This window comes from Monodon monoceros, unplaced genomic scaffold, assembly GCF_005190385.1.
Source record: "Monodon monoceros isolate NGI ecotype Baffin Bay Population unplaced genomic scaffold, NGI_Narwhal_1 Super_Scaffold_20, whole genome shotgun sequence".
NCBI lineage: Eukaryota > Metazoa > Chordata > Mammalia > Artiodactyla > Monodontidae > Monodon > Monodon monoceros.
In genome coordinates, this window is record NW_021703777.1 from 111,669,759 (window position 1) to 111,689,522 (window position 19,764).

A 19,764-nucleotide genomic window follows, 5' to 3' on the forward strand; every position below is an offset into this window, starting at 1 on the left:
TGGCCTTACACACAGTAGTTAATATTATGCAAAGTATGCACTTTCTCATTCATTTTCCCCCCAAATCTCTGATAGCCGCTGTTGGAACCATAATGCAAAATTCACTGAGAATGGCATGCTTGCCAGATAAAATACTATTGTCAGTGAATATGGAAATTTTCAGATAGTCTCCTCCTATAAGAGGAAAACAGACCAAAAATGTGGAAGGTTACAACTTTGCAACTTCTTTAGCAAGTCAAAGAAATTCATAAAGAGGAGTAACAGAGGAAAACATGTGTGGGCTAAATATAATAAGTAATAACTGCTCAAAATAAGAGCATAGGATTATACTTATAATTTCATAACAAAATCAAAATTGTTTTTAAATTAGCAAGGGAAAATGTAAGCCCTTAATTCAGATATTGGGTTACTACTAGCCTCATTTACAGATATCTCAGTCCTTATCTTTTCCTCAAGATTCTAATTTGTCTCCTGCATATAATCAGTGTTCTCAGTCAAACACAGTTTCTGAAACCTTATGGTCAACAGAGGAACTGGGCTGTGTTATGATCCCCACATTGGAAACTGGGTAATGCCACAAAACCCCACATTATTTCTCAAAAGTCACACAGGGATTGATGCTAGTAATTGCCAATGAGTGCATATATAAGTTTTCATTTTATGAAAAAGATAGAAGGAGATTTATTCACACGATCCTCTGTTGACAGTCACAAGTGCATTAGCAGGATAAAAGATGGGGGGTTTGTTTTTCTGTTTCATAGTAAAAGTCAGTATCTTGGGAGCCTTGGTTCTTCTCTCCAGTGCTATCTCACTTTTTGTAGCTCCTGTCTCAGCCATGATGGGAGAGGCTGCCCCAGTCTGTGTAGCAGTTTGGACAGTTCCACATTATGATCTCGGTAGTAATTAGAGAGGAAGGTTCTAGACTGAAAAGTGAAAAGAAAAAGAAGGCAAAGGAAGCTATTAGTTCATTAAATGAGATTGCGCACATTTCTTAAGAAATTCTACTACACTAGGACCGGCTATAAAATAGGTATTTCTTTGTATTTTTCTGCAGATATCACTCATTTTTACCATTAGAAAATATTTGGCAGAAGTATGGCTGTAAGATAAAAATGGGTCCAGGTATAACTTACGTGCCTTATACAACCACTAAAACACCAATTTATTAAGGGATTGCTGAAGTCTATGTAGGGAGAAAAGCTGATAAGAAGTATATAATACTAAAGAAGAATGAGGTACGTAGGGACCAGATGTGGTACCAAATGTACAGAAAAAACATCTGTTTTTTAAATTGGTCACTTTATGTAAAATTGGGTCATAGCATAAAGATGAAAAATGAACATAATCACAAAAGCTGAATTTCATGATTAAAGAAATAACTTGCAATTTATAAAATGTTTTCTATATTTATTCAGGACCAAAACAGTTTTTTTGAAAAATCATTAAGCATTTCTTCTTTAAAGATATTATAAGGTCTCATTATAAAGATCACTATAATGATCTTTCCTGTGATTCTTATATTCCTAACCAAGCTGGAGTGATGGGCCATTTTTAGATGAATGGTTTAAAAAAAGGATTATCAGATACATCTGTGGTTTTAGTTTATTTCTGGAAGACAGAAAATTTATAATTGGTCTTTCTCTATGGATGTCACTTACCTCATATTAGAACCCAATGAACATAGTTCTGTGTCTCTTTGATAAAATAGTAGAGATGAACATTTTTCCTGTGAAAATATAGGCAGCAATGGCCCACGTATCGGCTTCCATCTGGTCAAAGTTACACCATCTCTCTTAAGCCCTCCCAATATTTTAGCACAAATGAGTCTCTTTCTTCCTAAAACTCCCTTAGCCACTTTTGTGTGTACTGTGGAAATGGACTTAACATAACTACATTTTGTCTTGTACCATTCACCAGGAATTTCATTACATTTCTACCCTTAAACCAGATTGTAAACACTTCAAATTCTGGATGAGATTTTTATAGAAGTAGTGGATTTTTACACTGATTTCTTGGTAGATTAAAGTGATTTTTGAAGGCCTTTTGAAATTATTGAGTTCAAAGGTATAGTTTGAGGACCTTCTGGTTCTTCTATATCCATAGTAATACCTAATATCTTCCATCCTTCTTTTGCCCACCTTGTCTTAGGAGAGATACTCATTATATCTGCTCAGTTGATTGCTAATTGGTTTCCCAATCCTAGTCTATCTCCTCATACTATAACTTTTATTGAAAGATTTTTTTCCCCTGCCTTTTTGTAGTTTCACATTGTTTTGTGTATCTTATTATAAACAAGTGACTGTAACTAACTTATCCTCCTATAATAAATCTGGGCTCATAACTGTTTTATCCTGTATCCTATTTGTGATATTGTGATTCATAATAAGAAATATGAAGTTGATCATTGGCCCCATTTCTGGCACAGAGCTCCTAAAACCCTTGGAATTTCCTAAGTGAGATAGTGATAAAGGTATATTTTGCTATGTTGATGAGGTGGCTTTTGGACCCCACCTAAGAATGGAGGCTGGTGGCATGGGGAACCAACCTTGTGATTAAAAGGTTGGAACTTTTTATTTTTAAATTTTTTTACACAGCAGGTTCTTATTAGTCATCAGTTTTATACACATCAGTGTATACATGTCAATCCCAATCGCCCAATTCAGCACACCACCATCCCCACACCCCATAGGGCTTTCCCACCTTGGTGTCCATACGTTTGTTCTCTACAACTGTGTCTCAACTTCCGCCCTGCAAACCGGTTCATCTGTACCATTTTTCTAGGTTCCACATACATGCGTTAATATACGATATTTGTTTTTCTCTTTCTGACTTACTTCATTCTGTATGACAGTCTCTAGATCCATCCACATCTCAACAAATGACCCAATTTCGTTCCTTTTTATGGCTGAGTAATATTCCATTGTATACATGTACCACAACTTCTTTATCCATTCATCTGTCAGTGGGCATTTAGGTTGCTTCCATGATCTGGCTATTGTAAATAGTGCTGCAATGAATATTGGGGTACATGTGTCTTTTTGAATTATGGTTTTCTCTGGGTATACACCCAGTAGTGAGATTGCTGGTTCATATGGTAATTCTATTTTTAGTTTTTTAAGGAACCTCCATACTGTTCTCCATAGTGGCTGTATCAATGTACATTCCCACTAACAGTGCAAGAGGGTTCCCTTTTCTCCACACCCTCTCCAGCATTTGTTGTTTGTAGATTTTCTGATGATGCCCATTCTAACTGGTGTGAGGTGATACCTCATTGTAGTTTTGATTTGCATTTCTCTAATAGTGATGTTGAGCAGCTCTTCATGTGCCTCTTGGCCATCTTTATGTCCTCTTTGCAGAAATGTCTATTTAGGTCTTCTGCCCATTTTTGGATCAGGTTGTTTGTTCTTTAATATTGAGCTGGTTGAGCTGTTTATATAGTTTGGAGATTAACCCTTTGTCCGTTGATTCATTTGCAAATATTTTCTCCCATTCTGAGGGTTCTCTTTTTGTCTTGTTTGTAGTTTCCTTTGCGGTGTAAAAGCTTTTAAGTTTCATTTGGTCCCATTTGTATATTTTTGTTTTTATTTCCATTACTCTAGGAGGTAGATCAAAAAAGATCTTGCTGTGATTTATGTCAAAGAGTGTTCTTCCTATGTTTTCCTCTAAGAGTTTTATAGTGTCCAGACTTACATTTAGGTCTCGAATCCATTTTGAATTTATTTTTGTGTATGGTGTTAGGGAGTGTTCTAATTTCATTCTTTTACATGTAGCTGTCCAGTTTTCCTAGCACCACTTATTGAAGAGGCTGTCTTTTCTCCATTGTATATCTTTGCCTCCTTTGTCATAGATTAGTTGACCATAGGTGCATGGGTTTATCTCTGGGCTTTCTATCTTGTTCCATTAATCTATGTTTCTGTTTTTGTTCCAGTACCATACTGTCTTGATTACTGTAGCTTTGTAGTATAGTCTGAAGTCAGGAAGTCTGATTCCTCCAGCTCCATTTTTTTCCCTCAAGACTGCTTTGGCTATTCGGGGTCTTTTGTGTCTCCATACAAATTTTAAGATTTTTTTGTTCTAGTTCCGTAAAAAATGTCATTGGTAATTTGATAGTGGTTGCATTGAATCTGTAGATTGCTTTGGGTAGTATAGTCATTTTTACAATATTGATTCTTCCAATCTAAGAACGTGGTATATCTCTCCCATCTCTTGGTATCATCTTTAATTTCTTTCATCAGTGTCTTATAGTTTTCTGCATACAGGTCTTTTGTCTCCTTAGGTAGGTTTATTCCTAGGTATTTTATTCTTTTTGTTGCAGTGATAAATGGGAGTGTTTCCTTAATTTCTCTTTCAGATTTTTCATCATTAATATATAGGAATGCAAGAGATTTCTGTGCATTAATTTTGTATCCTGCAACTTAACCAAATTCATTGATTAGCTCTAGTAGTTTTCTGGTGGCATCTTTAAGATTCTCTATGTATAGTATCATGTCATCTGCAAACAGTGACAGGTTTACTTCTTCTTTTCCATTGTGTATTCCTTTTATTTCTTTTTCTTTTCTGATTGCCGTGGCTAGGACTTCCAAGACTATGTTGAATAATAGTGGTGAGAGTGGACATCCTTGTGTTTTTCCTGATCTTAGAGGAAATGCTTTCAGTTTTTCACCATTGAGAATGATGTTTGCTGTGGGTTTGTCATATATGGCCTTTATTATGTTGAGGTAGGTTCCCTCTATGCCCACTTTCTGGAGAGTTTTTTTTATCATAAATGGGTGTTGAATTTTGTCAAAAGCTTTTTTTTTCTGCATCTATTGAGATGATCATATAGTTTTTATTCTTCAATTTGTTAATATGGTGTATTACATTGATTGATTTGTATATATTGAAGAATCCTTGCATCCCTGGGATAAATCCCACTTGATCATGTTGTATGATCCTTTTAATGTGTTGTTGGATTCTGTTTGCTAGTATTTTGTTGAGGATTTTTGCATCTATATTCATCAGTGATATTGGTCTGTAATTTTCTTTTTTGTAGTATCTTTGTCTGGTTTTGGTATCAGGGTGATGGTGGCCTCACAGAATGAGTTTGGGAATGTTCCTTCCTCTGCAATTTTTTGGAAGAGTTTGAGAAGGATGGGTGTTAGCTCTTCTCTAAGTGTCTGATAGAATTCACCTGTGAAGCCATCTGGTCCTGGACTTTTGTTTGCTGGAAGATTTTTAATCACAGTTTCAATTTCATTCCTTGTGATTCATCTGTTCATATTTTCTATTTCTTCCTGGTTCAGTCTTGGAAGGTTATACCTTTCTAAGAATGTGTCCATTTCTTCCAGGTTGTCTGTTTTACTGGCATAGAGTTGCTTGTAGTAGTCTCTTAGGATGCTTTGTATTTCTGCGGTGTCTGTTTAACTTCTCCTTTTTCATATCTAATTTTATTGATTTGAGTCCTCTCCCTCTTTTTCTTGATGAGTCTGGCTAATGGTTTATCAATTTTGTTTATCTTCTCAAAGAACCAGCTTTTAGTTTTATTGATCTTTGCTATTGTTTTCTTTGTTTCTATTTCATTTATTTCTGCTCTGATATTTATGATTTCTTTCCTTCTGCTAACTTTGTTCTTCTTTCTCTAGTTCCTTTAGGTGTAAGGTTAGATTGTTTATTTGAGATTTTTCTTGTTTCTTGAGGTAGGCTTGTATAGCTATAAACTTCCCTCTTAAAACTGCTTTTGCTGCATCCCATAGGATTTGGATCGTCGTGTTTTCATGTCATTTTTTTCTAGGTATTTTTTGATTTCCTCTTTGATTTCTTCAGTGATCTCTTGGTTATTTAGTAACGTATTACTTAGTCCATGTGTTTGTGTTTTTTACATTTTTTCCCTGTAACATTTCTAATCTCACAGCATTCTGGTCAGAAAAGATGCTTGATGTGATTTCAGTTTTCTTAAATTTACTGAGGCTTGATTTGTGACCCAAGATGTAATCTATTCTGGAGAATGTTCTGTGCGCACTTGAGAAGATAGTGTAATGTACTGTTTCTGGATGGAATATCCTATAAATCTATGTGGTCTATTGTGTCATTTAAAGCTTGTGTTTCCTTATTTATTTTCATTTTGGATTATCTGTCCATTGGTGTAAGTGAGGCGTTAAAGTCCCCCACTAGTATTGTGTTACTGTTGATTTCCTCTTTTACAGCTGTTAGCAGTTGCCTTATGTATTGAGGTGCTCCTATGTTGGGAGCGTATATATTTATAATTGTTATATCTTCTTCTTGGATTGATCCCTTGATCATTATGTAGTGTCCTTCCTTGTCTCTTCTAACATTCTTTATTTGAAAGGCTATTTTATCTCATATGAGTATAGCTACTCCAGCTTTCTTTTGATTTCCATTTGCATGGAATATCTTTTTCCATACCCTCACTTTCAGTCTGTATGTGTCCCTAGATCTGCAGTGGGTCTCTTGTAGACTTGTTTTTGTATCCATTCAGCAAGCCTGTGTCTTTTGGTTGGAGCATTTAATCCATTCACGTTTAAGGTAATTATCGATATGTATGTTCCTGTGACCATTTTCTTAATTGTTTTGGGTTTGTTTTTGTAGGTCCTTTTCTTCTCTTGTGTTTCCCACTCAGAGACGTTCCTTTAGCATTTGTTGTAGAGCTGGTTTGGTGGTGCTGAATTCTCTTTGCTTTTGCTTGTCTGTAAAGCTTTTGATTTCTCCATTGAATCTGAATGAGATCCTTGCCGGGTAGAGTAATCTTGGTTGTAGGTTCTTCCCTTTCATCACTTTAAGTGTATCATGCCACTCCCTTCTGGCTTGTAGAGTTTCTGCTGAGAAATCAGCTGTTAACCTTACGGGAGTTCCCTTGTATGTTTGTCATTTTTCCCTTGCTGCTTTTAATCATTTTTCTTTGTCTTTAACTTTTGCCAATTTGATTACTATGTGTCTCGGCATGTTTCTCCTTGGGTTTATCCTGTATGGGACTCGCTGCACTTCCTGGACTTGGGTGGCTATTTCCTTTCCCATGTTAGGGAAGTTTTAGACTATAATCTCTTCAAATATTTTCTGGGGTCCTTTCTCTCTTCTCCTTCTGGGACCCCTATAATGCGAATGTTGTTGCGTTTAATGTTGTTCCAGAGGTCTCTTAGGCTGTCTTCATTTCTTTTCATTCTTTTTTCTTTATTCTGTTCTGCAGCAGTGAATTCCACCATTCTGTCTTCTAGGTCACTTATCTGTTCTTCTGCCTCAGTTATTTGCTATTGATTCCTTCTAGTGTAGTTTTCATTTCAGTTATTGTATTGTCCATCTCTGTTTGTTTGTTCTTTAATTCTTCTAGGTCTTTGTTAAACATTTCTTGCATCTTCTTGATCTTTGCCTCCATTCTTTTTCCGAGGTCCTGGATCATCTTCACTATCATTATTCTGAATTCTTTTTCTGGAAGGTTGCCTATCTCCGCTTCATTTAGTTGTTTTTCTGGGGTTTTATCTTGTTCCTTCATCTGGTACATAGCCCTCTGCCTTTTCATCTTGTCTATCTTTCTGTGAATGTGGTTTTTGTTCTACAGGCTGCAGGATTGTAGCTCTTCTTGCTTCTGCTGTGTGCCCTCTGGTGCAAAAGGTTGGAACTTTAATGTTATCCCATCACCATGGGGTAAGGGAGAGGGGCTGGAGGTTGAAGCAATCACCATTTGTCAGTGATTTAATCAATCATGTCACTGTAATGAAACTTCCATAAAAACCCAAAAAGGATGGGGTTTGGAGAGTTTCTGGGTTGATGAACATGTAGAGAGACTAGAGAAATCAGAAAAGGCATGGAACCTCCACACCCTTACCCCATATCTTGGCCTATGCACCTCATATATCTGCACCTCATATATCTGATATATGTCATATATCTATTTCTGAGTTATATCCCTTTGTAATAAAACAGTGATCCAATAAGGAAAATGTTTCTCTGAGTTTTGGGAACCACTCTAGCATATTCATCAGAACCAAGGAGGGGGGTTTTGGAACGTCCAATCTATAGCCAGTGGTTCAAGATGGAGGTGATAACCTGGACTTGGGACTTGAGGTGAAAACCTGAACAGGGAGGGACAGTCTTGTAATATGTGGCCCTTAGCCTGTGGGATCTGTTACTATCTTTGGGAAGACAGTGTCAGAATTGTGTTGAGTTGTGGGACACCCAGCTGGTGTCTGAGCCTTGCTTGGTGATGTGGAACAACCTCTCCACCATATGTTGTAATTGGTGATCAGAGCAGTTTACTCTCCTTTGCTTAACTCAGTACCAGGCATTGTATAGGCGCTGGATATATGTATTTAATATGTAATAAAAATGCTTATATATTTTATCCAAAATCACTTGTTTAGTAGATAATTTATTTAAGTACTTTACACATTTGGAAAGGAATTACTGTTCAGTAAGTATTTATGTTTGAATTGCATCCCAGCACACAATTTCTACAGATATCTATCAATCATCTATCTCTGTTGGTCTATTTATTTTCCGAATATATAAAACTATTGATAGCAACAAAAAAGCAGAAAAAGGAATCAAATATATTGTCTACTAGCTTTGAAATAGTTGTATGTGCAGGGTTCTACCAGTGTATTTCAAAGATGAGGAAAATATTACCTCTGGATCCATGGGTGGATACTTTCGACCTTTGCTTTTTCCAAGGCATTTGGTCTTTCCTCCTTCCAGTAGTTGACACCAAAAGCCCTTTTGGGGATCAAAACTACAAAAGATCAAATATATAAATGATAATAAAAATATAATGATTATAAGTTATACACAGATTTCTTTGACATCATTAAGTGGTATATAGTAAGGTGACTGAATGTAATGAAAATATACTTCTATTTTTTAACATCTTTATTGGAGTATAATTGCTTTACAATGGTGTGTTAGTTTCTGCTTTATAGCAAAGTGAATTAGCTATACATATACATATATCCCCATATCTCCTCCCTCTTACATCTCCCTCCCTCCCACTCTCCCAAACCCACCCCTGATCTCCCTGTGCTATGTGGCTGCTTCCCACTAGCTATCTATCTTACATTTGGTAGTGTATATATGTCCATGCCACTCTCTCACTTTGTCCCAGCTTACCATTCCCCTGCCCCATGTCCTCAAGTCCGTTCTCTAGTAGGTCTGCATCTTTATTCCCGTCTTACCCCTAGGTTCTTCATGACCACTTTTTTTTTTCTTTTTAGATTCCATATATATGTATTAGCATATGGTATTTGTTTGTCTCTTTCTGACTTACTTCACTCTGTATGACAGACTCTAGGTCCATCCACCTCACTACAAATAACTCAATTTCATTTCTTTTTATGGCTGAGTAATATTCCATTGTATATATGTGCCACATCTTCTTTATCCATTCATCTGTTGATGGACACTTATGTTGCTTCCATGTATATAAACCTGAATTAAAGCTTCTAAGAAAACTGCTATATTTTTTTAACAGTTCAATATGTTTATACTTTTCAAGGAGGAAATTAAAAGGGTAAAGATATACTTCACTATATTTTTCCAGAGAACTTGAGACACAGATTATACAAATGGTGAATGTAAGATTAGACAAATCTTCATTTCTTTTGTTGAAGGCAGATGATCCTATTGGTTAATTCAGACCTGATACTCTTAAAGAAAATTCTAATGTTGTTTTGCTCCCATGGCTGCAAAAAGTTACAAAAGAATGTGTGGCCTAATTATTTGGTTTAAACTCAGATATATAAGAATTTTTGTTTAGGACTAACAAGGTAGGAAAAATGAAAGAATAAACCAAATAGGAAGGGAAGTTTTAAATTTACTGCTATGGGACTTGCTGCATGCATAAAACATCGAAAAGGTTTGCATTTTTGTTGCTCAGCAGATGTTTTAGAAAGATGGAGCATAATTGAGTAGGACGTAAAGTTAATTAGTTGCAGAATATTTTGTTGCCATGGGCCCATTCCTATAATACCGGTGCACCTGCAATTTGCTTCTGCACATATGTGAACTCATTTAGGGGGAGAGGGAATTTTTCTTTACAGTTTCCTGCCCAATCTATTATTAGAGACCTGATCCTTGCAGTCCAGGTTGTCCTAGTACTTGTTATCAATTAAAATTAAATACATCACTGGTTAAATGGATAAAAGGAAGACAGAGTCATTTCCAACCTGGACTTTTCAATCTGCTCCTTGCCTATCATAGGCCTTTCTCTAGTTTTCATTAATTTCCCAAGAGGAAAAACAATTCTGCATGCTGTGCAAAATGCGATGGGGAAGGCAGCATAACAGTGCCCCTAAACAGCATTTTCTGCCTCAGGATGAGAATATTTAACTGCATTAAGGTAAAATACAGCTCTGGCAACCAAGCCAAGATATTTATACACACTAAGAGTATCTCCTTTGCTTTCCGGTGTACAGAGGTCTCAGGATGGGCTGCTGTCTCTCCTTGCTCTCCAAACAGCTGTTGTGAGGCAGAGCTTAATACAACCTGAGGAAGGAGAGCCATCCAGAATATTGAAAGTCATTCTTTTAGATAGGGTTGCCATAACCTTGAATCCACATTACTTTGTTGCCTTGGTTTCATTTACTGCATTGACAATGTTATATACCCGAAGTCTAACAATGGGCATTTATTCTTGCTAAGTTATATCAATCCCTTGTTTTATGGTTTGGTTTCAGTAGGCATGAAATTGTGAAATTAAGATGCAAAGCCTTTCTCAAATAACTGTTAGACAACTTTGAGGATATGAATTTGTTGCCTTACAAGTTCTTTTATTACACTGAACATCACTATAGTTATTAATTTTTGTGATGTGTGAGATGTATTAAAAACCATATATTCTGTACTTGTTTGTAATCTCTTCTTTAAAAGTATGATTTTACAGGTTTATTGAACCATAAGGAACTATTTGTAGTAAACAGGACAGAACCATTCCCTAAACTACTGCAGACAGGCAGGGGAAGACATGCTGACATCAATAAGTATTTATGTAAACGTATTATGGGAAGCTTTGTCTACTTAATCAACAGGGGCCATGCCTTGTGTTGTTATTTCCATGTGTAGGTAAAAACTTCATTAGACTTGTTTTAGTGGATAAGGAACAACCCAATCTTATTGCTTCTTTTCCTGTCCTTCCATTACCCTCTCTAATTGTCTAATTGCTGATTCTAATCTGCTGTGAACTGGGAAATTATATAATCAAGCTTGTCAAAATTTTGTCTAAAACTTAATAGGCTGTATATCAGGCCTTTGTGAGGGCATCAAGTACATGCCCTTTTAAATATATATTTTGACTGCTTGGAGCTTTTGTTTTTGTTTGTTATTTTGCTTCTTTACACTTTTTTTTCCATTTTCAATCACCCAAGTATATGATTTTATTTTCCCAAGGTGACTGCAAGAATATCCCCCCTCCCACATTCTCTTCTGCAGAACACCCTTGCCCCTCCTCATCAAGAGGCAGAGGCTCCTTTCCCTCCCCTTGGGTTTGCACTGACTCTAGTGACTTGGTTGCAATCAATAGAATATGGCATAAGTGATGCTATGTGACTTGCAAGGCTAGGTCAGAGAAGGCCTTGAACCACATTCCCTCGATATACCACCCCCTCTCAGAACACAAAGCCACCACACTGTGAGAAAGTCACACAGAGGTCTTGTCCCTCTGAGCTCAGCTTCGAGCTATCCCAGTCCAAGAGCCAAAGGTGTGAGTAAAGAAGCTTCCAGAAGACTCCAGTCTCCAGCCATTCAAGTCATACCTAGATATTCATGTCTTCCCAAATATGGCCCCAAGTATATATTTTGAGCAGAGACAAGCTGTCCTGGCTGTGTCCTGTCTAATTTCCCAGCCCACAGGATCCATGAGCATAATAAAATGGCTATGGTTACATGCCGGTAGGTTCTGGGCGGTCAGTTGTGCAATAATAACTACAACATTACACGTGATTATATTTGGTTACACACAATTTAAAAAATACAGAGTAAAACATGAATGTATCCATCCCTTTCCCAGTTCTGCCCAAAACACTACTCACTTTCACAGAGCTAATGGAGGCCATCAACATTTTATTTCTAACCTGTAAATTACTTGGGGAAAGAGATCATCTTTTTTACCTTTGTAACCTCAATTCCTAGAACACTTTCTGCATAGAGCAGGCATGTAGAAAGTTTACTTAAACAAATTTATACTGGGAAAAAGCTCACAAAAAGGGGAATTTGTGATACATAAAATGCCTATAAGGTAAAGTGTTCCTGGTATTCAAAAGGGAGACACTACATGAATAATGAGGACATTCCTTTGACTGCTTTTGAGTAGCATAATGATGTATAAATTCATACCTAGTATTAATGATGCTATATACACACCTACCAGTGATAATTTATGATGGAAAATAATGGAAATGAAATCAACCATGAGAATAGACTCACGTTAGTGCTTCAGAGTAATTATAATGAGGTGTAACTCCCAGAAACTTCTGGACTTCGTCCATCACAGTAACTGGGTCAGATCTCAGCTGCTGTCCATCAATAATTAGCAACTGTAGAGTCAAAAATAGTCACTTTATGAAGAACAAAATTAAATTAAATAGACCAAGCTGCCTCCCTTGACCTGGTATGATGTTAATCAATTAGATCAGTGTGAAAAGGAAGAAAATATGCACTACTTAGCATACATGTTAATGTTTACTATTCTTGTGTCCTTCCAAATAAACAGCAAATTTTGCCAAAGGCATTTTTTATAACCCTTAACTAACTTGATTGTAAATCATAAACACTGACACTCTCTTGATTTAGTAGTTCAGTAGAAACACGATTTTCCATCTGCTCTGTAATACAGATAATTATCCAACCTATGAAATTCCATGAGTTAACCTTGGAGCCAAGGGCTTGGAAATAATGGGCATACAGATGAAAATTACCCATCTATTCTCCTTACAAACCACAACAGAGAACTCAGGTTTTAGTTGTGACCTGACTGGAATGAAGAAGATAAAGGATGTGGACGCTTTCCGCAAATCCTTATTTCCTGTTCTATCCCAAGTTCCTGGAGCTGTTACAACACTTTCCATTTTGACAGTCTAATCCATAACCTCCTTCTTTCCTTATAAGATTCCCACAGGACAGATGACACACGGGTGTCTGCACATGGTGTTCCATAAAGGTTCTAACTGGCTGCTCCTCTACTGGTTATTGCCTATGAAGCACCTGACGCCTCCTGTGTGAGGCCCTACCACTTTGAGACCAGCTACTATCCAAAAGAAGATCCCCAGAATGTGTTTCACAGCCACTTAACATTGTAGTACTACCACTGACATTAAAAATGTAAAACTCCACATTTCTTCCTTAGGTATGATCATCTCTGATAATAAATTGCTATCTGTGGCAATGTTAATTTATATTTTCTGTTTGTCAGTGCAACACTATGAGGATATAATAAACAGAAGAAATTCAGTTCAGGACATTACCTGAGAAGTAGCAAAGTAAGTTAGCCATCTTTCTATGTGGACCGCATACCATCCAGGTAATAGGCATCTTCTCTGCAAAGTTTTCAGGTCAGATGGGGCCCAATGTGCTGTTGTGATAACTTCATAGAAATTAAACCTCAGGGCAGCTGGATCTTCATGTGATCTTTGGTGCTTTAATAAGAAAGTCAATTGTAAAATTAATTTTCTTTATGCCTGCATAGGTATGTGTGCATGTATGTGTTTGATGTGTGGATATATGTGTGTGTGTCATGTGTCTTTTATTCCAAAAAGAGTAACTAAAAATAATTGACTTTAGAATGAAAAATAAGGTGAAAAGTGCACACTATATTGAAGCCTAGGCATTGGCATATTGTTTATATAGAGTATAAGCCTTCCATATATATCAAGTAGCATTCAGATAAGCCTGTGGTTGTCTTCATGTCTAAAACGTTTAGGTGTAAGACAAGAGACAGAGTACAAGGATTTTCTCCATGGGTCTGATTATAAGTGAAAAGATGTCAGGGACCAGACAGATCAAGCCTGATGAAAAGAGATTTTGATTGGCAGGAGTAGGCTTACATATTACTGTTCTCTTGTTTCATTACAGCCACTCCTGAGGGTTCTGACAATTCCCCAATATCCCTATGTGGCAGGTGCTATGGGTACAGAGAAGGCAGATGTTTATTCATGCTTGCTCAGGTGTCATATTTATGTTGATGTTGCCCAAGGCACTTTGCTTTTACCCTCCCAAGGGTTTCCACCTAACTCTGCTAATTCCTAAATACCAATTCACTACTGCTTTTCAGTACCAAATTCTCTGAATCTTTCACATCCTACCATCATTGGTCAAGCTCAAGAGCCCCACACAAATCAATACAATTTTATAAGCATTTATTAAGATCCTTCCCATAACAATAACCTGCAATAGATGCTAGAGATAAAAAGCTATAGGTAAGACAAAATTGCTGTCTTCAAAGAAATCAAAATCTGGTATGGAAAACAGCAGATTAACAGATTGTGATAAAGTCATATATTTGACTAGAGGTATAAGTTATTTGCTGTGATAGCCAGACCAATAAGTGATTAGTTCTGAATGAAAGATGAAGGGATCTTTTTTAATGATTGATGCTTTTGAGCTAAAGTGTAGTGAGAAAGATTTTAATAAGCAGAAAAGAATAAATGTGGAAACTAAGAGAACTTTAAAGTAAATTTGAGTGAAGATGAATGAGGTGTGTGGGAATGGATGAATTGATTTTGCAAGATATCTAAAAGTGAACTTAAAGAAAATTTACTACAGGATAAGGATGGAAGTATATTAGAGCCTGATAGAATTATGTAATAGCAGCCCTTATATATGTTAGAAATAAAAATTGCTAAGAAAGTAAAGATGATTAAGTGGTAAATGGTTAAAGGGTAACTAGTGAGTGGTAGGTTGGTAGAAATAATAATACTTTTGAAGCCCTCTCATAATTGCTTACTTATTGACCTTATTTGTAAATGCATTATGCTACATACATAGAGACTACATAGTACATTTAATTAATACAAGGTGTAGAAACAGGGTAACTTGAGTGAAGAAATATAAACATACTATGTGCACGTTAATACAGTAATGCGAACATTTCTACTTTGCACAGTGATGATATGGAATTGTACTTAATCTGCTCTATATTGACTTATACCAGTTTAGCACCTTTTTTTTATATTTATGCAACTAAAAAGATTAGCGTAAAAATATGACCAGAAGTCACACAGAATTGGAAAAAATAGCACTATAGGTCCTCTGTGAGGCCCATTATAAAAATGTGGGGTAGAAATTATAGTGGCAGGTGACATTTGTAGGACTTTCTGAATTATACCTGCTGAGCTTCAAATTTATGGTACTTACTGAATAGACAGGACTGGGTAATAATGCAATGTAAGTAATAGGTTGCATTATTTTGAAATGTACAGCAGGATGGGGACCCTACTCTTAGCAATATAGCAATAAAAAGTATTATCAGAAAAAATTATTCATTTCAAATGTGTATGTTCAAAGAATTTACTTGAAGAAGCAGGCATAGATTCTCTCTTTTAAAAAAAAAAAATTGAATCCATGTGGGAAAAAAAAAGAGATTCATATAATCTGCTCTAAGTAGTGACCATTTTTTCTGCCAGGAAAATGTGCAACATTTTTCCCCAAGTGTTCGCATTCAAAATGTTTCATTAAGGCTTAATAACTCAAAATTTTTGGCACGATTGAAAAAAATAAGTTTATCTTGCTTTGCAATATGAATTTTGTTATAGTGAGAAAGACACATTTTTGTATATTAGGGAGTCATTGACTCATGGATTCTAACAATAATTTCTGGATTTTGCTCCCAAAACAAGTGTTCCACTTGAATTCTTAACCACTGGCAATCTCAGTTTGCAGTATCACGTTTTCCTGTCCATCATTATTTGTTCTTAGCGATATATGTTTATTGAAGAAATTTTGAAAAGTCAAGAAAAAGAATAAAGGAAGAAGAAAAATTACTTGTTATTTTACAATGCTATTAAATTTTTTCTTTTAATCTACTTTATTTTGACATTAATTTATGTATGCACTCATATCATTGGGATTTTAGTACATATAGATTATTACCACCTTAAATTCAAGGTCATCAGGTTTAATTAGGCTTTCATTGCAATGGGCAATTTTACATTTCTCTGGTCAGCTTTACCTCACCCCTGTAGCAAGATTTCATACCCCCCTTTTTTCTCTCCTCAAACTACTGCCTCCCAAATCTTCCCCCTCTTTTCATTAGATTAACTTGTTCTCAACTTTTTAAAGGAAAAAGAGACCATCATAGTCACTTTAATTTCTCTATCCCAGACCTTCAAATTTACCGGCAAGTACCTTTATACCCTTTTTTATCTCTTAAGTTTCAATGCAGGGGTTCTTAATAACTCCCGCTGATAGAATTCAGAGGATCTATGAACTTGAATCTTCAAAAAAATGTCTCTTTATTTTTAGTAACTTCTAAATAAAATTTGGTATGTACTGTACTTGTGATCTTACCACCAATAAAAATCAGTCCTTTTTAATCACATTACAGGTCTTTCAGATATATCAAATGTTTATACTCACCACTATTTCAAAATTACAGTAGTATTAGCCCCATCATTAGATATTTCCGTTTAATGATTTAGTAAATATTTGTTACTGATTTTAAATTACTTTTAATTTAAAATCAGTATATTTAAATTTGTTTTTAAACAAATTTGATTTTAAATTTGTTACTGATTTTAATTAATTTTCTATATAGTTGTTTCCTTTGTAATACTATGTATTTTAATGCTTTAAAAATATATTTCTGAAATGGGGAACATGGACTCCACCCTACTGCCAGAAGGGTCCCAGCGCAAGAAAAGTGAAGAACTCTGGAAATGGAGTGCTTCCCTCCCATCTAAGCTATTTCCTGTAGCCACCCTTCCAGATCTCTCAGGATCCTCCCAGGGCTGATTCCCCATTTTCCCTTGGGGGACCTTTAACATCCTTCTTCCTTTGAAAACTTTTAATTATTATACAAATCACCACCACTATAAACACATCTTCCTTGATCTGCTGTGTGTTGTTTGCTAAAAGTTTCACTTCCCTCCATGTCTTTCAACTGAATGAAAATAGTTTAGGCCTTATTTTGCCTAATTGTCTAATTTCTTAGCAGCTGTTTGACATTGCTGTCACCTCCTTCATTTGGTAGTACTCCTTTCTTGGTATCTGCTGGATTTTTTTATTACTCCTCTGGCTGCTTCATTCTGTTCTCTACTTTTCTTCTCTGAACCTTCTCCTTAGGCGATTTCACCATTTCTGTGGCTTTTTGCCTCTGATTCACAAATTTCTGTCTCCTGCTCAGACCCTTTCCCACAGTGCCAGCCACCTCTATTGCTGCTTTTGGTGTGACAGTGATGCCATAACCTCATGATTTCCGTCTGTGTCACATCTTTAGCCTTCCCCCACCCCTGCACAACACCTGTATCCTTCTTCAGTGCTTCTTTTTCACGGGAATATATGGTTATCATCCAGTTGCCCAGACTGGAAATTTGATTTATCTTTGACACTTTTCTCACCAGGCTCTGTTGATTTTAATCCCTATCTCTTGACACTTTATCCTTCATTCCATTTCTACTTACTATCTTTGTCCTTGCTACTGCCATTTCACAGCAGGACTATTGCAATAGCCTCTACTTCTCTGAGTGGTTACTTCTTCCACTCCAATCCATTCTTCAAATAACAGATAGTATCATGTTTTCTAAAAGGAATTCTGGTAGTTACACACTGGTTTAACATTTTAAAAAGGCTTTCGATGGCTCAAGGAATGGTGGCTACTTGGTTCTCCCACTTGGCTTCTAGCCCTCGTCTGCCTCTCAGACTCATCTCCCACAGGTCTCCACCTCGGGTTTTGCTCTCTAACCACGTGAACCCTTTCTTTTAGTTCTTTAGCTGTGCTGTGGTTCTTTGCACCCAGGGGACTACACATACTTTCCCTCTGCCCCACTCTCCCTCTACCCTCACTCAGTTAAACCTACTCGTCCATCAGTTTTAAGTCTAAAGTTGATTTCTCTAGAGAGTGCTCTCATAGCACCTCCCATACTTCCTCACAGAGCATTCAAAATTTCTAATTATATACCTTTTTGCTTATTTGATTAATATCTATCCACACATTAGAATGAACACTATGTTTTAATTATCATTCTATGGATTAAAACCATCATGAAATGCTGAAGAATACTCCATTTCGGTGTGACACAATTCTATATTGTTGGATATTTACTTTTCCTTTTGTTATTATGATTAGTACCTCGATGAATAAAAAAGGGATACATATTTTTAATCCTTTTGAGGTTTTCTTATGATTGATTCCAGAAGAGGAATCACAGCACAAAAGTACCTTTACAAACCTTTTGATAACTGTCATCAAATTAGTTTTCAGAAAATATCTCCATATATATCCTTCTATTGGAAAGTTCTAGTACTTTTATCAACACACCCTTGTCAACAGAGAGAACAAGCATGACAATTTTTGCCAAGATGATATTTTAAAAAGTACCATTTTGATTTATATTTTGTTGATCCCTAATTTTTCATGTAAATTATTGTCTGGTTGGATTTGTGTGTGTGTATGTAAATTGTTTATCTATGCCTTTTGCTTGTCTGCTCATTTTTTTACTCAAATATTTATTTATTTAGTTAGTTACTTTTACCAGTTTGCAGAAACTTTTTGTGTTTTTTTTTACAAATTAAGGGAACTAAGCCATTTAACATGTATTGCTAAAGATGCTCTACTTAGATAGTAATTTTAATTTTGTTAATTGTGACTGACCAACATTTTACATGTTTATATGGTTCAATCTATTAATTCCTTGATGTGTGATTTTCTTCTGTTATGTTTATGCTTGAAACTCCTTGCCCAAATTGATATCAATTAGATCTTATCAATAGTTCTTATTTCTCATAATTTTTTTTGTTTGTTTAGCTCTTTTAACATTTGACTGTTCAATACATCTGGACTTTACTTTGTTAATTCACCATTGATTACATTCAAGCTATGACCAAATGCTTTTAATGGTATTTTTCACTGCTTCGTACCTGGTACCAAGAGTATGCCCTGTCTGAGGGGTCAATGAGGATGGTGATGATCTTGGCTTTGGGGACCAGAGATGCAGCTCGTTTGGGAGCTTCTTCTGAATGGAAGTAATTAGCACTCTTTTCAAATAGAAAGTCACTTGTAATGTTGGATGGAGTAGGGAAAAATTCCATATACCTGAAGGCAGAGAAAGACAATTAATTAATTTGAGGTCTAATTGATTTCCTGCCATACTATGGATAAGAAATAATTTAAATATTTGACATCCATTTATATCAATTTCTAATTATTGGTGTTATAATAGTCAAAATAGAGACTATTGTATACACTTTGAATGTAAAAACAATCCCAGGTAATATTGTTCTAATGGACTAGTTAGGGCAGGGGAAAGAGTGAGATGAAGTAGGTAGGTTGTTAAAGAACAGAGGGAAAATCCTTTACATTTGGGTTGATGTTCTGTGCTATCAAAAACCAAAACCAGAAAAATTAGGTTTACCCTTGGCAAACAGCAAATTACACCATATTGCCTAGTAAATATTTTAAATTACTTCGTATCTTTACTTAGTTAAGAATTTTTCAGACTCTGGGAGGGCTCAGGCCAAGGAGTACTTCCCAGAACTTTTGCTGCCAGTGTCCTTGTCCCCGCCGTGAGCCACAGACACCCCTGCCTCTGCAGGAGACCCTCCAACACTAGCAGCCATGTGGCTGACAGGGTCCTA

General features: G+C 36.1%; 1 protein-coding gene across 2 annotated transcripts in view; it reads right to left on the reverse strand.

The window, feature by feature from the left end:
* Positions 1 to 761: 761 nt before the first annotated feature.
* LOC114902827 (bifunctional heparan sulfate N-deacetylase/N-sulfotransferase 4) overlaps positions 762 to 19,764 on the reverse strand; it is a 280,430-nt gene continuing 261,427 nt past the window's right edge. The window contains exons 10-14 of one of the 2 annotated variants that reach the window (XM_029235475.1): positions 19,048 to 19,222; positions 13,440 to 13,610; positions 12,403 to 12,512; positions 8,617 to 8,719; positions 762 to 923 (exon numbers count right to left, since the gene is read on the reverse strand). In XM_029235475.1, the coding sequence (XP_029091308.1) occupies positions 804 to 923; positions 8,617 to 8,719; positions 12,403 to 12,512; positions 13,440 to 13,610; positions 19,048 to 19,222 (679 nt within the window). In that variant the 3' untranslated portion in view covers positions 762 to 803. The remainder of the gene's footprint in view (positions 924 to 8,616; positions 8,720 to 12,402; positions 12,513 to 13,439; positions 13,611 to 19,047; positions 19,223 to 19,764) is intronic. The other variant, XM_029235476.1, reaches the window with a different exon arrangement.